Source organism: Lepisosteus platostomus, chromosome 12 (assembly GCF_059453375.1).
Source record: "Lepisosteus platostomus isolate fLepPlt1 chromosome 12, fLepPlt1.hap1, whole genome shotgun sequence".
In the NCBI taxonomy this organism is placed as follows: Eukaryota; Metazoa; Chordata; class Actinopteri; order Semionotiformes; family Lepisosteidae; genus Lepisosteus; species Lepisosteus platostomus.
In genome coordinates this window covers 3522206-3546457 of record NC_142622.1, presented here as the reverse complement: position 1 = coordinate 3546457, position 24252 = coordinate 3522206, and the positions used below count along the sequence as shown (strand labels likewise).

Sequence of the window (24252 nt, the reverse complement as noted above, 5' to 3'; positions counted from 1 at the left end):
GATTTTGGATGCTGGTCACATATCTGTTCTTTCCTGAAAGAATGGTATTTGGATAAGCCTTCGTTTTGCTTCTTTTATTTCCCGTGGCTTTCAAATCCTAAGGTGACCAAGGGATATGCTACCTTTCTACCTTGGTAGTTTGTTCTGCTTTTTAGTTGTGACTATTACATTTTTATATTTTTACAAAAAAGAGAAAAAAAGAAGTGCTTTCCAAGATGTTTTATTCCCACCAAAACGATATAAATTGGTGAACCAGTTTTTTACATTTGTTATTAGAAAAACACTCTTCAAAGTCTTAAGTTACATTTTGCTGACTATTTCCTGGCAGTACATTTAACCTAATTGTAGCTACTGGGAATTGGTATTACCTTTGGAGAATAACAAGCACCAGCCTCTTCATGATCTGGTGGAACAATGAAGGTTTTTAGCAGAGCCTTCTAATTTCTTCTCACCTCAGGGTAATGACTTCTCCTGTTTGCGAACAAAACCTCAGGTATTTTACCTTTCGATAACCCAAAAACAAAACCATCACACAAATACAGTGCGTTTCCTACTGCAACCTGTACAGAAACAGTAGTAGAATTCATTTGCACAGCTTGCTGACACTTTTTTTCCAGTTGGCTGAACAGATGCTGGCCCACAGCTCCGCCAAGAAATGACTTTGATCGATGGTTGCTGTCTGAGAAGCTAGCATGCTGTAGATTAGTGGAAACCCAAAGAGAATCTTGTCTGCTTTGTGGAGAGTTTGGCCCAATAAGATAATTTTTCTAATTAACCTATGGAGCACCGATGTAGCAGGGATGTTGAAGAAAATAAACTGCCTCAATATTCTTTTGTCAAGGATAGTGTTTTTCTCTCTGCCTAAACCAACTTGTCCTTGTCTGTCACTTTCAAAACTCTAACAGAGTAAGTTGTGGAATTTCTTCCTGAATTTTTACATGCTATTTATCTTAACGTTGTGCCCTCAGACTAATGTTGAGACCTGTAAATGTAAGGTCTATTTTTACGTCTGTTTGCTTAACCCCCCCTTATTTAAATAAATGTAAGGTCTATTTACAGTGTTTTATTGTAAATTAGGTTTAAACAATTAAACCTAATTTTAATGACATTGTGAACAAAATAAGTTTCAAACATATTGTGCAAATTATAACAGTTCCTTAACTTTCTTGTGTAGTTCATTAGATTTCTTTCCTCCTTCAGCTACAAATACAGATCTGCAGTAGAAATAAGCAAATGTTCATTTCACTAATTTGTCTGAATCGTCTGACAGAAATTGAACGTTCCAGTCATTTTACGAGCTCCCAAGGAAAGAAAACCTAGCAAAAAGGAAGGTGGAACTCAAAAGTCCTCAGTCCTCCCTGCAGTTCTTTACAGGTAAACCTAATTTTCCAGCTTCAGCTGGATGTATTTAATCATTATTGCTTCGATAATTTGGAAAATACATCTCTTAAACACCACAAAGTAAGTGTGCAAATATGTAATTTTATAGAGTCCCTTAATGTTACAGATTGCGTAAATGAGAATGCTGCATTTTTACAGTTATTTTAACACTGCATTTGTTTAAACTAATTGTAGAATCACTAGCCTAGGTCTTATGTCTTAAAACATAAGATAAATTAAGGTGGTAAATCTTTCATACTAAAGTATATTTTTATGTTTTTTTTTTATAAAAGCCAGAAGTATCAGTAATCTCAGAATTTTTAATTTGGAAGGAAGTTAATAGTAAATTTTATGTGTGGTTCACATAAAATGTGTTTTCTTCAGTGTTGTTGAGAGACACCATTTGTCACATTTGTGTGCAAGAGGGCCACACTTGATAAATTAATGATACTGCATTAATACTTGATACTTTTTGGAGAGCCTAATAAACCACAGAACAATACCTTCGTAAAATAACACATACTTTAGGAAACCTATTAAAATGATACAAATGGTTTTTGAATTCTGATAAGTAATGTTTCATGTAAGAAATCATTGTCATAGTTTTCCATGTTAATTTTTTTTCAGTTATTACAGTTTTTATAGCATAACTGTTAAAACTGTTATTAGCCCCTGAAAATGTGAGTACACTTTAAACTATCTGGAAAATGAAGGTGAAAGTATAGGAGAGTTACAGAAGTAATGAAAAAGATTGTAGTGTTTGCTACTATTTTTAAATTACATATTTAAATGTTATCTTTTCACATCCCTCTGTAACCCTTCTGCGGTGAATGCATACAACTTTGTTTAACGGAAGGAAATGCATTTCAGACTTTTGGAGGTCTTTGCTTAAAGTCAATTTTTACAATTCTGCTATGAAATTGGTCCACAAAAAGTGTTCTAATGACATGCATTGTTTTCAAGACAATATTTTGTTCTCTTCCAGTTGTGGGATATGTAAGAAAAACCAGGACCAGCACCTGCTCCTGCTCTGTGATACTTGCAAGCTATATTACCACCTGGGCTGCTTAGACCCGCCACTCACCAGGATGCCAAAGAAGACCAAAAACAGCTACTGGTGAGTCTAACTTATGCTTTAAGGGCTTTTTAAATTTTACGGCTTGAGCAAAAAGCCCGTGTTAAGTAGAGTTTGTAACAAAGAGTCGGGGGAGGACAGATCCCCTGCCAGTCGCTGTCTGTGGGGTTTCAATGTGAGACTCCAGGCCACTGTTTCATGGTGCCTCTTGGGCTGCCACCCCTGTACCATACACCACTCCATTAGGGCAGCAGCCCCTGGCGTCATCGAAGGAGGCTGGGGTGGAGGGCTATCCTCTTCATCCATGTGGCCCTGCTGTTGTCCCTCTAACCAACCAGGTTAAAGCCACAATATTAATCAAGAGCAGGGTTCCCCCAATTTCTGTGCCTCATGAGCACAAAGATCCACGCTATGAGCAGACTTAAAAGCTTGGGCATGCCCATACAGTACCTAAAAAACACCTCACAGGATAGCTTGATTCGCTTGTTACGTACTTTTATTTCATTTGTGATAGCATAACAACAGTCATTCCTCTACACCACATACTGTTGCTAGGAACTAATTATTTAAATCAAAACAGTAATGTTTGCTTGGAGTCTGCATTTGTCTTGTATTGGGTTTGTAGAACAACATATTACTTTGTGCAGCTATAGTTTCCCTATAGTACATTCTGCCTAAATGACACTGTACCACTGAGATGACCATTGAAATAGTGGCTGAAACAGGGTTTAATCATTTATTAAGCTAAATGGGACAGGTATTCTTAGTAGTTTTCCTCCTTCCATGTGAAAAATGTTAAGAGAGAAGACTATATTTTGGTGAAAATCCTAGATAAAAGATCATATACAGATGGAATACCTGGTGAAAGCTTAGCCTGTTAGTCCCATACAGTTGACTTTTGCAGGGTAATAAAAAAGGCAAAACATTATTAAAACATTGCCAAAGTACACTCATTTCATTCATTATACTGAATCATCACAAGCCAGTTATTGTAATTGATAACAACAGCGTGACATCAATTTTATTTATAAACAATCATCTCACTAAAGGTAAGTTGAAATAAATTAATAATTAAGAAATAATTAACATGACATTTTGACGTTCTTATTTCTGCATACATCAATTTAAGGTTATCAGTGAAATAGTGATGGGGTGATAATATACGGTAAGTTCAAATAGGCAGCTGTGTCAGCACGGGTAGGCTGCAAAAGAACAGGTTTATTCCAGGCTGAAAGGAAGAGACACAATGTTTCGGCTGTGAAGACTTCTTCAGATGTCAGCTGAAGTGTTGTGTCTCTTCTGTTCAGCATGGAATAAACCTTTTCCTGTTCCATGGAATTATAATGGAAGCCTAATAAAATGGCAACATCTAATTTTGTTCTCTACCTACTATATCACGTATTTGCATTCACAGCAGAAGACATAATGAAGTATACTTTATAGAAACCTTAAAACATATATGAATTTATCTTGGAGTAGGTATATCCGGTTTAATGTTTAACCATTAGTTTTATGTAATCTGTTTTTTTTTTAGAAAGTCAAATCAATATAGCCATTTGAATAGTTCTCAAAATACATTCTTCACACACAGTGCTCAAATCCATTCACATCATTAATGCAAAGTCTTATTATGTTATTTATATATGTGTGTTTATATGTTACAGATATGTGTTTTTATTGAGTTTGACCATTTCCCATGTTCCTCCCTTCATCCTCTGAGCTCCAAGATTGGAACTGAATCATCTCCTGTGTCCACTCTGCGATCAGTGCTTAATTCGTCTTACTGATCAGAAAGTCAATCAAATTAACAAATTGTACTTGAACTTGGGTGAATATTGCTCAATTTATTATGGAACAAAACAACCAGCATGAAGTGAAGCTATGTGTTACTAACTAAATTGTTGCCAGGACCTAGAATATTTTGTGTACACTATTTTCAGGGTTACTGAACAGCCACATGTGTGCAGTTTGGAGAGAACACAGATCAGGGCTCTTTCCACACTTACATTGTTGCAGTTTTTCTGAGCCTGAAGATCAACCTTTTGGTAACGCTTTAGTACTGAGTAATATAATCTTAGTTGTAAGTACAATGAAACAATACAAAAAAATTGTATTTATTCAGTAAAAGGAATTGATCCCATAATATTAAGCAGCACAGTGAGCATGCTTATTATGCAATTGCCGTAGTATATTACTACCTGTAATACTGTAATTACATTGAGGCAGTACAAATGCATCAATACTTCGGCAGAAAAATGTCCACCATTATACATTAATCTATGGTTACCACCATTATAATACTTGGTAATTACATTGTTATGATGTCATTGAATTAAAACATCATCCTTCTTTGTGTGTTCTCTAGCACTCTCTTAGTTTGTAATTTTTCAGAGACAATCAGTTTTGTCCTGCTGTCACTTTGCCTGCTTCATATTATTTTGCTTTATCCTCTCAGAGTTGCGGAAACTAATATTGGTATGCCTGGAATAACAAACAATAAAGAGATGCACAGGGAATTTCATGGCTTAAGTTCCTAATATGAAGAACTAAAGGCTTAAGATAAGCCCAAATTCATGGGCTAAAACCCCTCGTTTATATATAACCTTTTTTGTACTGCTGTAAAACCAAACCAGAATTAACTGTGGCTGACTGTGGCAGCTCACTTGGGTCTGTTTTCCATGCCATGCCCAAACCGTTTTTTTATTAATATGAGCAAAGGAAAACAACCAAAGTACATGTAACTAAACTATTTCACTTTTATGTCCATGTAGTACTAATGATTCATTTCAATCATTGGTTTATTAGAAGGCTTGCGGTTATTCGCTTCCAATCATATAACAGCATTTACCAGCCCTCGATAATTGACTGTTACAGACGTGACTGACTTTATAATAATAACACTGAGATTATGGGAGCTTCTGGCCTGAAGCATGATAATTACTTCTGCTGTGGTGGTGTTTGAATGTGTAGTTTGAAAACAAGGGTTATATCGGAAAAGGCAATGGGAATTATAGAGATGTGTAATAATAAGCTTGTTTTAAACAAAGAAGCAAGCAAAGAAGAAATAAAAATGATGTTGAAACTTTTTTTTTACTTTTCCTACTTTGAAATTCAGTTTGATGAATGTTAAGAATCCTAGAATCTATCCTTGGTATGAATACACATTAAGGTAGGTGCCTGCGATAATTTATTGAAGAAATTTACTTTAATCTCAAAGAGAGCAACAGACATGGTAACAACATGTCAATGGCATGGCAATTATGACAACACACCAAGGTTTTGGGGAAGTCGAGACTGGAATTTCTGATAATGCAGCTTTTTGTAATGTCTTTTTGGATAAGGGTCATAAAAGAGGTCTTAGACACCTATTTTGTTATCTCTATAGTATTATACTGTAGATTACGTCATAGGATGTAAGCACGTTAAGCACAGAAAACATTTGCTTTAGCTTTATGTATTAAATAGGTTCATTTGTAGATTTTATCATTCATTGACAGCTTTTGGTGGAAGCAAAATGCAGATATGTTTCTTAAAATATTTAACAAAAGTAATGAAGAATACCAACTTTCAGTAAAAGACATTTCTACTTGTGGAAGCCAAAATTAATCTACTGCGTTTCAGATGGGAAAATCCTTAGGTCATTCTAGTTTTTAGGCTTCATATTCTTTGTGATTGCAATTCTTAAAGATGAATGCTTTGACATTTTATTTTGGTTTGTTGCTGATTGAAACAGAGCATGAGATTTGAAAGTGCACAATGCAACCCCCTTAAATACTGTTTTCACCTATTATTTTTTCTCTGATCTTTCTTAATGAGTCTCGTGAGGAAAAAAGCAAGATGTGTTTGAACCCTGTTTTGGAAAGGGCATCAACATTAAGGGCTAGTTGTGTTCATCAGGCTGTTGGAGGAGTATAGGGCAAGCACCAGTCCACTTTTTAGTTGAGCATCTTTCAGTGAAAGAGTCTCTAACTTATCTGATCCTGCAAATCTGTGGTAGAATTAGTGTCGAGGGAATGCAGAACTAGTGCCCAGCAAGCTGGTGTCTGAACTTTCTAAATTAATTTTGTCCCACTTTCTTGCTCAAAGTGTATCTTTGTTTTTCCTTTTTGTTGTGCATTTGCATTTGTTTGTATTATGTGAAACGTGCAAAACGTTTTAATAACTTTAAATATTAAGTCAAATAATGAAGTTTTCCTAAGTTTTCATTTTTTTTCCATACAGTTGCATAAACATTTTTCAAGATGTATAAGGCAATTAAGTCTTTGGATGGTCCACATACTTGATGAACAGGGGATCATAATATTTATTTGCTCTCACGCTGTGTCATTTTCTTTTGACTTGAAGTTTAGAGCCTCAGTCTTGCCATTTTCTGTCCTTTCAGACTGGGTCAGTTTGTTGGTTACTCTGCAGCAACACTAGGTATTTGTTCTACAACAAATATTTCTTGTTCTGAATGAGAAAACCTAGCTGAACTGTTCAATGCTTAGTTCTTTATATAGTGACCCAGCTATTATTTGAATGCACAAATGTTTTGTGTGTGTGTATTCAGCATATTTGTAGATTTTACATACCGTTTATTAAAACAGATTTATCTGGGTTTTGGTCACTCAGCTGTACCTCTAATAAACTGAGTATATTGCAGTCTTGCAGTCTTGCTTTGCAGTCTGCTGTGAACCCCCTTTGATTTGCTCCTAACAGAAATGCCCATTCTTAAAATGTGTTATTGATGCAGTTGGTTGTGTTCTGTTATCTGCTCATTGATCCCCCTTTGAACCCGACTGTTCTGTTCCTTCAGCAACTGAGATCTCTTTGTTAGGCTCACATAATGCGCTGCGCTTCATGTGTGTATGTTAGAGCATGTCTCTGAGTTTGTGAAGTCTGTCATCTTCACTCAGGTTGTCAGGATCAACAGTGTGCAGCAGCCTGCAATGTGTGACAATCTATTTTCACTCTGAATCCTCAAACTTCACTTAAATGAAATGTTTTTTTTTTACTTAAGTTTTTACCTGGTCAGTTACACTCAGTTTGTGCTATTGCAAGGTTGGCTAGACATGATGTTCTTGATCATCATCTGAGAAAAATGTTGAGAGAACCGGCAGGTGCATTTACTCCATCTGTAGTTTATCTTCCCTGTTCCCACTAAAACCCTGTCTGGCGTCCTTTCAGGCACCTTGAAGGTTGCAGTTTGCTTCTACAATGTCTGTAAAATGATCAATGATAACTAAATTAGACCAAGATCGACCAATCAAAGTAATTTTAATTTGAGCCCACTACAATATATGGTATTGTCATATATTGATGATCAGGGCTGTCCATGTAGAGAATAGTTTATAAACTTGTTCCTGACTTTTTTTTTTCTCTGGCTTTAGGAACGTGGCGTTTTCTTTTGGCTTTCTTGGAGTCTAGTTAGAGCCTTTAGAAATATTCTTTTTAAGCATATGCTTTGACTTATCAGTATATTAATTAAATTATTCTTTTAATTCTGCAGTATGTTGATTCCAAGCAAAAGATTATGTTTCTGAGAAATGTACAGAGTATTTTTTATTGTATCTACTGTAACACATGGTTGTGATATTTTAGTAATGTTCATGATATATCAAGGGCATGTATAAATTATCTTTAGAAATTGGAAATTAATTATCAAAATATTCAGTGAAACCTTATAAACACTCAAGCATGCAGTACATTCTGAAACATGTCAGGTGGAATTGAATAAACTTCTTGTTCATCTTCTACCTTTAAGTCCTATGTTCTGTGTGGGTTAACCTGCAGTGCTTTAAGCTTTCAGAACAACCCACAGGTGAAATGGGTAGCTAAGTTTAAGGATCTGTCTGAAAGTACTAGTGTCAAAGAGTTTTTACTGGAGTGTAGAGCTTCTACTGCATCATATGAATCTATATAAAGTTACTACAGACTTTTTACTCTTGGTATTGTGCCATATTCAATAAAGGCTCTTGTACTGGGTTACCGCTTTTTGCAATTATATTTTCTAGCATCGTCTGTTTTATGAGTGAAGCTAGCACATCCGACAGTAATTGGAATTGCTTGTTTAATCTGTAAATTAGCGAATAAGGGGGCGGTTCTAATTTGCCAAGTTAGACTACAGCAAATCACAATTAAATAGGGGTGTATCACCTTGTTTGTAGCTTTAACACGTCAGATCCTCAGAAGATAAACAAGGTGGGGCCTGGCCAGTGCAGGAATGAAAGAACACTTTAGGAATTCAGATGTTTACTTGACCAGATATGATAAACTGCATCGATTGAAGTCCAAATTGTTCCAATTGTCTTATTATATAGAAAAGTGCTGCAACATATATATTCCTCTCTCCTTTAACTAGACATTGGGCATTGTGTAGGAAATATTTTTTGTGCCTGATTTAACAAATGTTTCTGAAGCTGCATATATTATACAACAGTGCTTGTGTACTTTTACCTTCTTTTCTGAGTGACATTCATGAGACCATAAAAAGGTTGCAAATGAGGTGAGGCCATTTGGCCCATCTGGGCTGTTTGGTTGCTAGTAGCTATTTGATCAATTCAATACATTGTTGAAGTCTGTTACAGTTGTGCAAGTCTGCTGTGCTTTCCTTTCACTGGCTGGTCTCTGAGAACTTAAGTGGGTGCAGTGCAAATTCATCAAGCGTGAATAAACCAAGGATCTGCAAGAAAGATTTGTTGACATTTGCCAAGTCATCATTTATTTTGTAGTGTGTTTGATCTACGTAATAGCAGTAATGAACTGTATGACAACACTGGGGCTGGATCTTTTGTAGATCATTTTGTAGAATGGCAATACAACATATTAATGAGAAAAAAAATGAACTGCTTAATCGTATAACATTTTAGGATAAAGACTATGCATTATATTCAAGGCTTCATAAACATTATGGTCAGTTCATTAACCTGATCTGTTTAATATTGTCAAAGCTTGCTATTGGATATGTTGTATGGAATTCCAATTAATAAATTAATACATAAAGGAATTAAGGATTCTACATTTCTTAAAATACAAGGTACAGGGAATTTCTTATTGTATGCTGCTTGCGAAATTAAGCTATTACATCACTATTTGTTATTATGTCCCCAAACATTTTATTTATGCATGTTACATTAAGAATGTGAAGGCTAGGATTTCAGAAAATCCCCAAATAACTAGTGAATGGTTAAATATATAGTTATTTTGTGAAATTATTTGTTTCACTGTTCTTAATGTAGCATGTTTAACTAATTTGTGTATACATGCACACAGACCTTCTATGGTAATGTTTGCTTTCAAAGTTTTAGCTACATGTTGTAATTTAAATTGCAATTATGCAAATAAGCTGAATTACTTCTACTCGCACTGTAACTAACACAGCAAAGGTATGTGATTCTGTTGCAAGTGTTTTTAAAGGTGTACACATGCCCAAAGAGTAATGGGGCAGGAGTTATTCTGCATCTGTTTGGGCTAGGACAGTTTGAGGGCTTCTGAAAAACATGTAATAAGAAGCCTGTGTTGTCTTTTTGGTACATTGGCAGTGTGCCTTTAAGGCATTTGAAACAGACAGTTATATAACAGTCTAAACTGCAAGGTTAGAGCACACATTTCAATGTAGACTCTGTTTGACCTTTAAATATAGGCTTGTGTGCTTTTTTATCTATAATATTTTTGTGGATTTTTTTTTTAATTTGAAGTATTTTTTCTAAAAAGTGTTTTAATTTAATTGAATACATAGAAGAAGACTTCTCCACACATCTGAAAGAACTTAAAACATTTGGAGTTTTTTATCCTGTTTCTATTAAACTTGAAAGGCACACAACTGAGATGAAAGGAAGGCAGTCAATACAGCTGCACTCGTTTCGTAATCAAATCTTCCAATAGGTACCTGGACTAATTAAATGTGAAAGTCTAGTTGCTGATAAGAAGCACAACTCAAGCATGAAATTCTTAGCTAAGACAGAAGAAGGTAGTGTAAAATAAAAGCTTTTACAGGCTTCTGACCCATTCCAATAATTAAAATGTGTGTAAAGAATTTCTTCTGAGTTCTGTTCCCCAAAACAATGAAAACCTACGCTCGAGGTCACAGAAAGGGCTTAAGATAATGAACAGTCAGTTTCGAATATGCTATACTGGTACTTTTTCATACTATTTGTAGTTAGAAAATGCATGACTGATGCAGTAAACTGGTTGCATAGATACAGATAACTTTGCATTATGCTTCAGCAGCATATTAAAATTATATAGCTTTTAATAATCATTTCTTGTATTTATATAGGTTTTCACCCTAAAGGACGTTTACCACTGAAGTGCAACCCCCATCTAGATAGTATGCAACTTTATTATTCTGCACAGTAGATCAGGCAGAGAAGAGAGTGATTGCTTCAGCACTTGAATTAATCTTATTATACCCAGGGTGGAATTTGGCCAGGGCAACATGCCAGTAATGTCAGAACTGCAATGGGAGAACTCCATGTGACACTAGGGTGTTGTTGTAAAAGTGGTGTTGGTTGCCCAGTAGAAATGTTCTACTTCTAAACTGTAGTTTTCCAAACAGTGCTCCTGTGCTCGCTTGAGGGGGACGCTGAAGACATGAATAAGAAGGTTTGAGGACAAGATTAAGTCATTTGTCCCATCTAGACCATTTGACTGGTAGTTGCTTAATTCAGTTGGATGGGTAATTTCTCCATCTGATTTAAGGGGCAGTGAAGCTGATTGTGCGTAATGGCAGCCATGGATCACCCAGGTGGTGCATTTCAATTGTTTCCCCTGATTAGTGAAATGCTTTTGAGATCAAAACAACTGTACAAGTGCAATTAATTATTTTTGAAGACGACAATAATAAAACAGTACCTGCTAACAATTTCAAAAGTTCAGCAATAGCTTACATATGAAGTCATTTTTTTAGTAATTCTTAAAAATAGGAACATTTATCACAATTTGTTTTTCATGAAAGTACATTATTACATTGACAAATTGCACTTTTTGTGATGAGGATGTCCTGCTTATTTTGTTTTCTGTTGTGGCTTTTGCTTTCAGGAATTTCAAGTCCTTTTAGCAGCGTGTGCTCTTCTTTGGTGCAGAAATAAAATGGAAAAATGTGCAAAGTGGATTTTATAAATGAGACCTCGTGTATGCAGTGCGTCTCTCGTGCCTTTTAAACACGGCCTTTGTTTGAATTCCAGGCAGTGCTCTGAATGTGACCAGGCAAGCACGGACATGGAGGCAGACATTGCCATGGAAACCTTACCAGATGGGACCAAAAGGTCAAGGAGGCAGATCAAGGAGCCGATAAAATTTGTTCCCCAGGATGTGTCGCCAGAACCCAAAAAAGTTCAAGTGAGAAACACGGTCAGTATTCTGTCCGAACATGGAGTGCACTTTGCGTGACGGTGAAGGCTTCAACCGGGGTCGGTCCTGGGGCCTGGGGAGAGGGAGACCCCACATGCTTGGTCAGGGCGTTCCCTGAGTGCAGATTCCATTTAGTTCAATATAGTGTGATCAGTTGTTTCCTGATGTAGTAGTATTGGTGAAACCGCTGAATGGTTGTGCTGTCAGTCATTTTAACTAACAGGGAGCATAGTGGAATAAGACAGATGTTTTAGACTGAAAGGGAATGGAGAAAGGACCCTTTTAACTAGGATTTGTTATATGTTGGATATTTGTTTTTGTTCCATTTATGATTCTCTGGAAGTTCTGTGTTGCATTCCAGTTTGAACCCCTGGTTTATGCAATTGTTTCTGGAAAATGATAGTACTAGTGTTCACTTTCCACAAAACAGGTCGTTGCGTACTGAAGTAATGAAATACCTCATAATCCAGTAATTGTTGTATTGGTGTCAAAAGCAACATTCGGTCCTTTTCATTAAACTCCCAGTAACTGCATAGCGTAATATTTGTTTAAGATCACACTCTTTGAAGTGTCCTTTAATGCCTCTTGTGTCTTGTCATAAAATCAAAGCTGTAGAAGATAGAATATATATAATATAGTCATCCAACATTAGTGAGGAATAGTGCCAACTAAGCAAATAGGCCAGTTAATGAAATGTTACTTTAGAATGTCCTGAAATGTGCTGTAGATATGAAACGATCTATATTCCACTAAAATATTGTTCTGTTTCCAGCTATTGCATATAGGCCCCTAGATAACTAGAGATAAATGCAAGCACTACAGAACAATCTCTTACCACAGATCAGAAGTTCTCTAGTTTGCAAGTGTTAGTGCCTACTATAGGTAGAAACTGGAAGCTTCAAGATGCAGAGGTGACAAGAACTTCACCAAGTATTTGATTAATTATTTGAGGACTTGCTAGACGCTTTTATGTTTAAGGGTCTGAATACTTTTGCAAGGCACTGTATATATCTGAGAAGAACAGTACTACCTACTGCATTTTTCTATTTGGTTTGAAAGTCTAATTGCTTTCCTATTGCAATAAAGTTTTGCATATAAAAGTAGCATTAAAATGAGCTTGATAAATGTGCAGTACACGTTGTTTAGTTTCTGCAAAAGTGTTAATGTGGCTTTCATTTCATCATGCCAAATATGATGTATAGTGTATAGTATATTTTTTACAATAAGATATTTAAAGAACAACAGAGGTGTCAAGCTGGTTTATCCTGTGGTTCAGTTTATAAGAACAAATTTATGTACTAAAATATCTTCCATGGGTTTTCACAAGGAATCAGAATGTCTCCCTGAATTTAAAGTTTCTTCCTTTACAATAGCAGGAGACATACTGTTTCTTTTTAGTTGAGATTTGAAGACTGAAGCCAGAACAAGGTTCCTAATAAACTGAAATAGCCTTGTCGCTTAATGTCTTTACTCACCTTGTTAGTGAGAATTATTGTTGTTATTTAACTTTCTGGCATTTCTGTTTACCAATTTGTAACAGCCAATTACGCAAGCAAACTCCGCGCCATAGACTGGTCTGGAGTATATCAAACTAGTATACAGATATCCTCTGAAACCTGTACTGTCAAGGAAAGTGCCTTTCTTTCCTGTGGGAGTCAGGAAACTGAGGAGTTTTCAACTCTGCGAGAGGACAAACTCAGCTCACTGAAAGCAACAGAAACTCTCAGCCATCACAGCAGTGACAGGATTTTCTTGTCTTTCCTCATCTCTTCCAGCTTCCTTGCACAGTGACTGTATTAAAGACTTTTGGATATATTGTTAAATTTTAAAAAGGTTAATAATAAAAGGAGCTAGCATGAGAGTTATAGGGTTGAATATTCTGGTTTTCAGGAGACTGTACCTTTAAGGGGGTGCATTCTGAGTTGAATTATCTTCAACTGCAAGTCTTAAAATAGTTTTGCATTTTTTTATGTGATAAAATGTAACCCAAGCAGCTATAATAATGTAAAAAAAAAATAATAGTCTCTTCTCCTTAATGCCAGTACAGTTTTTATAACTATGTGGGCAAAAATTCCAGGTGACACACCACATCTTAGTTTTTAGGAAATTATCTCAATTAAGAATTTGTTTGTACCGTCTTGAAGCAGTCGTTGCATCCTTTTATTTTTTGGAAGGTAGAAAATGAAAATAATAAAAATATTTTTGTTATGGATAAATGAACAGTAGCAAGGTCCAAGGCCCATAAGGGAACGTGACCATCCACTGTGCCTGCAGTGCCTGGAGTCTGGGGGAGAGAGGGGTGGGGTAGGTATGCTTTAGTGCTGTGTCAAGAGCAGACCTAGAGACTGAATTATTTACTCTTTTACCCTGATCAACATTGCTCCCATTTGTCTGCTTCGAATTTAATTTTCAGTATTCTGTGTGGTCCATAGTAAAGTGTTTTTTCTCTGTAAAATAGGGTGAAAAGCTATAGCTGCAAAGGTAGCTGGATGTCCATTAAGGGGTGTGTCCAGGCCGAGCAATTTCATTAAAAGCCATGTAGCCCACAAGAGGAATTGAGCAGCAGAGAGCTGCTTCAGGCTTCATCTATTGTGTATCCCCGTACCAGAGAGGTTGCCGTGTTTCTGTGGCTGTGTGCAGCTGCTCTCACTGGACTGGCAGGCAGTATAAAAGCCGATGGGGCTCATGCGGGCTGCATTCTGCAGCAGTGCTGACCAGTTGTTAAGTCACAGCTGACTGGCACGTAGAGACTAGAGAGCCAATTCACCATCAAGTCACAGGGCTGTGTTAGGTTGCTCCGATTCAGTGCTACCATGAAGGCTCTTAATATGTTTGAGCCATTACGGTTTAATAAAAATAAAGTGCTTTTATATTTTGGCATTTAATTAAAAAAAAAAGCTTGAGGGAACCAAGTATTCAATTTTCATGTGGTATAGTTGTGTGATTCTCCTGCTATGGGGCAGTTCTGAGCCAGGAGTGACTTTATTTTTGGAAACTGTCCTGTTGTTTGCACAAACATAATGTATGGATTTAACTAGAGAGGTTGCTGAAAGAGTGACTGATTAGTAAAATGTTTTACAGAACTTATCCATAGAATTTAGATTTTAAGTGTTGTTTGAAACTATTTGTGTAGTGTAGTAGAAGTAGTGGTAGTAAATTTAGAAGCCAATTGGCAACATTATAGCAGTTAGCATTTATAATGATAACTGTTCCATCTGCCATGTGGTTTAAAGCCAAAGGCAACAGATGGAATTGTTTTCACAATCTGTTTAAATATGTTGTAGATTTTTCTTCCTCTTTAAAAACCGCTGAGTACCTTAATCTGCCTCTGACTTTAAGATGCAAATGTATTATTTTCCAGTGCAATGGAGGTCCTGGTTTTGAAAAACTGAATGCTTAATCCTCTTGGTGATTATTCATTCTGCACAGTTTAAAATTAAATATTTACCCTTAAAAAGTTTTAATTGGTGGAAAAGGCAGTCGTTTCAATGTTGTTTCTGGCATTAACAAGTGCCATTTTTGAAGCTACATGTGTCTGACCTATTTTCTGTGAGTGGTGTTGTCCTTTTCTGTTCCAGAGTTGTCAGTTTAGTTCCAAAAGTTGGATTAATTTCCTGTAAATACAGCATACAACCTTGGGTGCGTTTTCTAGCCATTGCTTTATCTGGTTTAAAGTGTGCTGTTACTATCCGAGGTAAACTTGGCAATGTGTAAAAACCTCATTTTAACAGACCTTACACAAATGGAGAAGCAGGTGTCGTGGTTAAAGTATGTTTAAATGCATGTTTCTCGTAAAACTGTTATATGTGTAAATGGGATAAACTGTTTTGCTGCTAAAGAAACAGTGAATGTCTTGATTCACTGATGCCATTGCCAGGTTATCTTGTGAAGGAAAAGAGGGTGACCTGAACGGGACCTCAGTTCTTTTGTGACCTGAGAAAAGAAGTCTAGGAAGCAACATGGCTGGAACAAGAGAGCAGTGTACATCACTGCAAGATATTTCCACGCCTCGCGTTCAGTGAGGTACACTCACGGGCCTCCTGGCGCCCAAGATGAAGGGATAACTCCTACCAGGCACCATGCAGTGCCAGAGTGCCATTACGCAATGGTTTTGAACTCCTTTTATTTTTATCAAAAATGGCAACAGATGTTGTCGGTATGAATTTCTGGGTTAGCATTCCACTAAAAAAAAAAACAATCTGTGCCTGAGAAGGGATTAGGTAGCAATAAATGACTGATGTTTACGTGTGGTAAATTCATTCATAACATTGTTCATTTTTTATCTTTCGTGACAATGCTTCTGTGGAGCCATGGGCCTCGATGGTAGTGACTGTCCAATTAGTTTGTTTGTGCAGGCCCGTCTTCTTCAAAGGCAGGTAGATTTTAAAGGAAGAGGATGAAGAGTCCTAGGAAAGGATTTCTATTTCAAAACAATTTCTATTGTTTCTCCCAAAGGTATTCATTAACATGCTAGATCAGGGATTCCAAATAGCATTTGGGCACATTTACGAAATTGGCCATACCAGTCTTGCTCTGGGTAGACCACATACCTGTTGGTTCTTATTCTAACCAAGCATAAATAGTTAATTGAAGACTTAATTGAACTAACAAGTTGCTTGGTTGGAATGTTTGCTGAAAGGTTTGGGATTTTATTTTAATGATGAAATGCTATATGTTACAGGACAGCCACCTACGTGTTAAAGAGCTGAAAACTGTTAATTTAAGCTTCACTTGTGTAACTGAGACCAAGACCAGCTGGATTTGTTGTCCGTTTTTTTGCAACCCCTAAATTAAACTGTTCTTAAACTGCTGATGTCAAGAGTGAGGAAGCCCAGTACCTTCCTAAAAATGGTTTTGTAACGCATACAACAGAAAACAGACAACTTTACTTCCCTTGATTTGAAGAAGTTTCAGGAAGTGCCTTTTTAATTCCATCTATCAATTTTTCAGCTGTGCATGTTATTGTTCTTACATTTCTAATCAGGTTTTGTTTTTAGTGATTGTTTTATCACTGTTTCTGTATTTTAGAGAACCAGAGGCCAAAAGAGAAAACGAGTCTCGATTTCTGAAGAAGAAAAGGCAGAGGTATTTTTTTTTCCCCCCCGTTCGGGTTTCTTCAATAATTTCTCGCTTTACAAAAGAAAACAATTTACAAAAGAAAACAATTGCCAAACAAATACTGTGTTTGCCTGGTTAGGATCCTCCTCTGAGGGAGAGAAGACAGCGCCAGTCAGTAATGCAGAAGAAGCCCAAAGCAGATGACATGAGAACAGAGTGCGCCACTTGCAAGGGCCCAGGAGACAATGAAAATTTAGTCAGGTAGGCCAGGCTTTGTGGGCATTTCCCCTGGTGATTAACGTTCCTTCTTCATTAGGATCACCTGATGTCTAATGAATGAAATGGCAGCACGGAATGAGAAAAAGAAATGTGATTTAGGGGGAAACATCACTTCGGAAGCACTGATTGATCTGCATTATTGAACTGCCACACACATTTACACAGTGGATTTAGATGTAATTAAGGCGGGATAATCTGTTTTTGTTTTTAGTCAATCTTTCTTGCTCTGTCTGTGTCTCTTCTTAAAACGAGGGTTATTTCTTATCCTCAGTGGTTTAAACATAACAGGTCTTATAATAATAAATAACAGTCCGTCCAATAAGAAGGTATTAGGGTCCATCCACTAGCTTTTTCAGTACTATGCCTAAGTCCTTTAACAAAGGTGTGATACATTGTTTATTTAGACGATTTATGATTAATGTAGCACTATGTTTCTTAGGATTGTATAACTCTTATTAAACCATTAAAGTGTTAATTTTGCATCCGTTAATTTCAATTTAAGTCACAAAATTAACTGTATTAAATAACCTTCCCTCTTTGTATGTTTGACACTTGCAAGAAATAGCTTTAAAAGGAGTGTGTTTTGGTAACAGTGTAACGTGTGTAGTTATAAAGGGCCATGTCTTGTGGTAATGATAGATACTGTAAAGAGGGATATATGTGTGGCTTAGCCTGTAATGAAAGTTCCTCGGAGCTCAGGATGGTTATTTGAGTTTGGGCCTCGTCCTTAACCATCTCAGAGTTAAATTCCTCAGTACGCGTGATTGATACCCATCAAGGCTGGATAGGCATAATTCAGGTTCTTAAGGTCAGTGGTTTCCAGCCTTGGTCCTGCAACAACACTGTTTCTACCAGTTTTCATTAATTATAGCTGAGCTCTGTATCTCCAATGCTATCACTTCATTTTATTTAAATTGTTTCTTTGATAAAATGTTCTTCTTTTATCAGTTTCAGCATACTTCTCTTTACTCTGCCTCTTTAGTCTTGCTTGACATTATTTCTCATCTGTTAATATTTGATCAATTTAGGATGAACACACTTATGTGGAAGTGACACTCTATCAACACTCCCACATTGAGCTTTGCGTTCGGCAGAGGTACTGTTGTTTACATATTGGGTAACACACCTGAATAAAGACAGTTCTGAAACACACAAGTCAGTAATGACATGATAACAGCTACAATCATATTTTGCCTTTTAAAAGTTGAAAGCAATTTTGTAAATGTACCCCACATTAAAAACTCTTAGATATAACAGGTTTTCCTCACGGCCGGGGCTCTAGACTGCAGTCTTTTTAAGTAATAGGTTTATTCCATGCTGAAAAAAAGAAGAAAGAGAACACAACGTTTCGGCCGTGGAGCCTTCTTCAGGTGTCAGTCTTTTTAAGTGTCCACTTCGGGCCAGCTCTCGGTTCATACATTGATGTACCTACTAATTAGATTTTCCTGCAGCTATACCTATGGAAATCTCAAGGAAGTAAGTAAATCATTCATTCAGTTAAGCTTTCATTTAAAGAATAGACCTCAATTGGAACTCAAGGTCACCCAGGTTTGGACTAAGGTGTCCTGGAGCAACCAGTCAGCTGACAATTCCTGGTCTTTTTACTTTTTTGCTGACATTTTTTGCCAATACACATATAACACATTCTATTTTTTTTAGTTTGTTAAACAATAAAAAAGTCAGTGAAATTGCTCTTACTACATAGGCACCATTTATTTCACCATTTAAACTTCTGCAAAATGCTTGGATTTCACTAAATATGTTCTGAATAGAAAGCTTAGCCTTCATTGTAATTGTAACCTGTAATGCCAGATTCCCTCTTTATACATCTTGGCTTTTCTCCTTGGTATCGTGGGATGATAGCTACATCATAGTTCATCTTATTTTAATAAGTCATATTAAATATTTTTTTCTGCGTTTTGTTGGTATCAGATGTATTTTATATTTGCATAGCGGAAATGTCTATAAAAAGACTACTGTTAAACCTTTCCTGGAAATCTTAACTGCAGAATGTGACTGATGCCTGTCAGAATATAAGAACAGAGCTAATAATCTTTCAGGCAAAACATTTAAATGAACCTGAAGGAGAACTAATTGTGGGGAAAATTCTGATTCCATTATGTGATTTAGCCTGGTTTTAAAATAGTTTAAAGTGAAAGTCTCCTTTTCCTATTCATGATCTAAGACCTGGTTTATCTAAAACTTGGAGAGGTTATTTAATTCACAAGGTTTTGTGTCTATATGCTTCTCCGTTTTTTATCTTCTTTCCACCTGCTTTTTTTTTTATTTAAGTAATGCCAAGATCAGTCATTATCTGTGTATTATCCTGAAATGACAGTCACTGACATTATAAGATGATCCTTGTTCCTCGTACTTTCACTTCAATTGTTGACACTCTTTACATGTACTGTATATATTTTAAACACTGTTTAGTAATCACATGCATCACATCCATCAAGATGTTATATACTTAAAATATATGTTTTAGCTGAGGTCCAGAGCTTAATAAAGCTAGCTCAGGTTCACACTCGTTGATTGAATCAGTCACAGGCTAGAACTACGAGTCCCCTGATCGATCCATTGCCTTAATTGCTGGGCCACTGCAGAAAGTACATCCTGCAAACTGAAAGTCTGTCCCTGAGGGTATTCATCCTTGCTGTATATGATAGAAATGTTAGCAGCGACTGCAGATACATTCAACAGCCCCACTGTTACTCCACTAAATTGGACTACTGTATCTGTAACATGGTGGACCACTGTTGCATTCAGGGTTGGTTCCCAGTAAGATGCACTAAATACTGAATGTTTTGTTGTTCTTGAGTTGAGAATTTCAAGCTGCTTCTAGACAGACCCCAGGGGCTTTCCGTTTCCTGAGCTTGAAATGCAGTGTTTTTTAGAATTGCTTTCTGACATGCCTCTTTTAGCTAAATTTATTTTGGGGGGGATTTTGTTTCTGAAATGGAACACAATACTCTCAAAGCAGTTGTATAGTTTTCCATTACATTCATGAATTTCAATGTAATGATCTGCAAGGTACAGTTGTCGTTTTTTTCCTCAGTTTTCAACATAAACACTCAAGTCTCTTTGATATAGAGAGTTAATTTTAATTTCCATTTGATTTATCTCTAGGGCATTTTGGAAGCAACATTTTATAGAAGATAAAACAAAACAAAATTAAAATTTTGTAGAGCATCTTATTCTCTCTCGTGTCCTAGAGTCTGTGCTGTCATCTGAATACTTTTGCCCTATGGCCTGTCAGTGTGTTTTGACAGGTGTCATCTGTCCCTCCAGAACTTCATTCCTTAGGGCTTGTGGGATTGTGTAATGAGTTGCTTACACATATTAAAATGTGTGCAGTGCAAAAGCTTGTCATTTTCCAAAAGAGTCATTTTAAAACTTGAATTGCAAACATATGGTTAAAGATTGGATAGTAATTTACGTCCTCGTCCATTTAAAACTAGTCAAGAGAAGATGTGTTCTTGATTTACACTGTGATGAAGGCAGTTTATCCACTATTTGCGAATGTCTTCAGTATAAGATTTATTTACAGACTGTCTTGTTGGCAATTCTGAATGTATGTTGCTGTTCAGCCATGCAAAACATTTTATTTAAAAGTTACATTTTGTAATAACTTAATTGTAAACAGCCCTTGTTAAGAGATTGGCAGTGAGAACATAGAAATTATGTTCTTCCCTTCTACGCCAGTATGAATGTCACGGAAGAGAGGATTGGTATTTAGGAGCTTATTGATCCCAGTCGTGATTTTTAGCTAAATGTTTTTTAATTTCTTTTTCTGATCCTGTAGTGTTTGAAAACCATCCCGTTTTGGTATTGTCTGCACACATGACCAGTTTGTTAATTCTGGCAAAATCTAGATCATTGTTAAGATAAAGAACAGTGATCCTGATACAAATGTCTGTAGTACTGCACTAATTAAATCACCCTAATCTGAGCATTCACTCATTTTCTGGACTCTGTTTTCTATTAGCCACCTTCCAAAGAAACACACACTTTTCCATGAATGCCTACCACCTGTGATCTGAGAGTTCCTCTTAAAAGATTAACTTTATCAAAAGCCTTATGAAAATCCAGAAACTTACACTTCAAATGTGAGGACCTGCTGTAGTACTTCTTGTGGAAGCCCTGCCTTGCTCTCATGCAGAGGGTATGTCTACCACCATGTTAGATTCAATAGACTTGACTTCTACTTTATCATTATGGTGCCACATGAGTCATTAAAATGAAAATACCATTATAGATAAACGTGTAATAAGCAGTCGCATTATAGATTAAATTAAGTCATCTTCTATTCATTGGTGAAAAAAAAAACATGGTTATCATAAACCTCTTGCATGGGGCATCATGACAGAAATACTTTCCTCATATTTGTCTGTTTACTTCTGTAAAGTGAGCTCTGAGTCCTTAGAGCAAATGTGATTCTCTACCCTTTGGACTGTCAATCTCATATAAGCGGCTTTGGCAGCAAATCTGGTAAACCGCATGGCATGACAATACTAGATAGTGTTGCTTCAGATATTAAGCGTTGGTACAAAAACAAAGCAGTTTTCCTTAAATCACAGGATCACTTTCTGCTACGTTACTGCTAGAATCGCTGCACTGTAGCAAGCTGTAAATGCCATAATCCTTCATCTGCCACATTAAACCCGGGGAGAACAGCCAGCTGTGGTATCGGCACAGTTATATTAAGGGATGAGCCCTGAACCAAGAGGAAAGATGTTCTGGAAGAACAGTAACCTTTCCAATGATGAGTGCATTTCCCATTACATTTTTGACACAGAATCCTGTAAAATGATTTAATGGTGGCATTCTGTTTTTGCTGACTCCCCCTTTTTCCTGTTAAAGAGAACATCCAAGCTGGAATGGGAATGTAGAGGAAGAGTGACCAAGCATCTGAATTCTATTACTTGAAGCTTCTTTCTCTAAAATTGCCTGGAGCATGCAGCACTGCTCTTTCTCTGCCATTCTCCATCCTCTGGGCTCGTTTACAGCCACTTTACTCTTTAATGGTAATTTATGGCATTCCCTTGTGTTGTTATTGTGGGCATAGACAAATTATGTATCAGGAGAACATTGCTTCCAATTAGTGGACAGAAGGAGCAAAGCATCACTTATGAGTGTACCACTTACCACATGTCATTTTCCATTTCGTCTTGTCAGCAGTGATGTTTTAAAAACGGATTGTAGAAGGTGGTGAATAGGACGATATTTAATTGTCTGTAAGGTCATCTCCGGTCACAGGAGAGGGATGAATGGAGAGTAAGTCACAGACATGTCGCAAATCAATTTTTAATGGCAGATGAACTCAGGAAAGAGAACGAGCACAGGGGGTCTTTGATGTGCGAATAATTTAATCAAAACATGGTAATTCAAAGTAATACCAACAAGATGTCTTGTTTTACTGGTGGACATCTGCAGTAAGACTGAATAAATGGTGGAGAATGAGGAAACTAGGCTGAAACCATTTTTAATTTTGGGTGCAGTGTAGTTGAGACAAAATAATTCTAAGCAATTTTTCTTGTTCTTTTGTAAATCCTTAAAAATGTGTATATTTCCATATATTAAATACGACGGGGGGGGGGTATGTAGGCTTCAGTTCATTTAATCATAGTTCTTTTCTTGTTTTAAAGCATCACTTAATGATCTAGGAAAGACTGACGGTAAATCAAAAAGAGGGAGGTTGGAAAACTTAGATAATCCACCCTTGCTATAGAAACTACTCGCAGAACGATGGAGCATTTTGTCATCCCTAAATCAATTCACTGCTGCATTGTGCATTATTGACTTCATCACACGGTTACTCCTCAGTTAATTACTCTGTTCTTGTGATAAATTTATCCTGTTATTTTTGCCGTAGTAAGACTTATTCAGATGGTAATGAAAAGGGTTGATACAGCAAGTCTTTTTTGTCAATATATGGACTGTATACTTCAGACCTGTTTTAACCTAGTCATAAAATAATCTTGCGTGTTTTAGTTCTGAGTGTTGCATCCTTATATTTTCTCTTTTAAAAGCAGTAGCCTTTACTTTTCAGTGCCATACTTACAACAATTTTTAATGTTACATTATTAACCAAAATATTGTAGGGTTTTTAAATATACTCATTTATATAGCACTTAATTAGCTGCTTTGCAAGGCTCACTTGAAAATCAAGTATTGGTGATACCTAAAATGTCCAATATGGGCATTTAATTATGCTATAAGTTTTAGAAACATTAATTCCTATTTAAGGCAATTAAAAAATTGTTCTTTAAAAAGTGTTCTCAGAACAGCATGATGGCTTTGAGCAAAGCTCTTCTTGTCAGTTTAATGTAAAGGGGTCAATATAGGATTAATCTACCTTTGCACTTGGCTTGTGCATGGTATATTAAGTATAGCCCTTTTCAGAATTAGTGAGCTAATTTTGTTAGATAATGCTGTCTATAGTTAATTAAATCATCAGATGATATCTGCCTTAATCTAGGGTGACTCATCATATACACTATATCAGTGCTCTTTAGTCCATTTTTTGAAGTACGTACTTTGAGGGATAAAATATGAACTGAAGTAACAAGAAGGATAAGCTCAGATGAAGGAGCTTCTGCTTCAGGGAAACCGTTAAGAACTCCTTGCAGATTAAACATTAGATGAAAGGGATACAACTGGCTTGAGGAGAAAGACATGTGTTGCAGACAAAAAGGAATCAATCACGTTTCCTTTGCACCCAAATAAGATTACATCAATCAATATCCACTCTTTGGAGTGATTGAATTCTGTCAGGCCAAAAATTCTTCAGGTTGCTCAATTTTACCAATGATTAAAGTAGCCCCAAATTGCTTTGATAACATCAAGGACCTTGTTGTGACAAGGTCCTTAAGTGCAATCTCTAGAATAGATAGAGGGGAACAGAGGTGCATTATTGAAGAAGACACTGGGACATCACAACACCTGCTGCTCTCCTATAAGGGCCTCTTCAGTGACAGGCACCTTCTGAATGCATTGGAGAGAGTTTTTGTTAGGAAGCGGTTCTAAAACTCGAAAAAACTTTTTTATTTTGAAAGCTACTAACCATTAATATTCACTCTGTTTCTATATTTTTGTAAGTTTCTTTTTACCTGTCAGAAATTAGACTC

General features: G+C 36.4%; 1 protein-coding gene across 2 annotated transcripts in view; it reads left to right on the top strand.

Moving 5' to 3' along the window:
* phf14 (PHD finger protein 14) overlaps positions 1-24252 on the top strand; it is a 114459-nt gene that overhangs the window by 43233 nt on the left and 46974 nt on the right. For both annotated transcript variants that reach the window (XM_088600466.1, XM_088600465.1), the window contains exons 12-16: positions 1271-1374; positions 2366-2497; positions 11620-11785; positions 16814-16870; positions 16983-17104. In XM_088600466.1, the coding sequence (XP_088456592.1) occupies positions 1271-1374; positions 2366-2497; positions 11620-11785; positions 16814-16870; positions 16983-17104 (581 nt within the window). The remainder of the gene's footprint in view (positions 1-1270; positions 1375-2365; positions 2498-11619; positions 11786-16813; positions 16871-16982; positions 17105-24252) is intronic.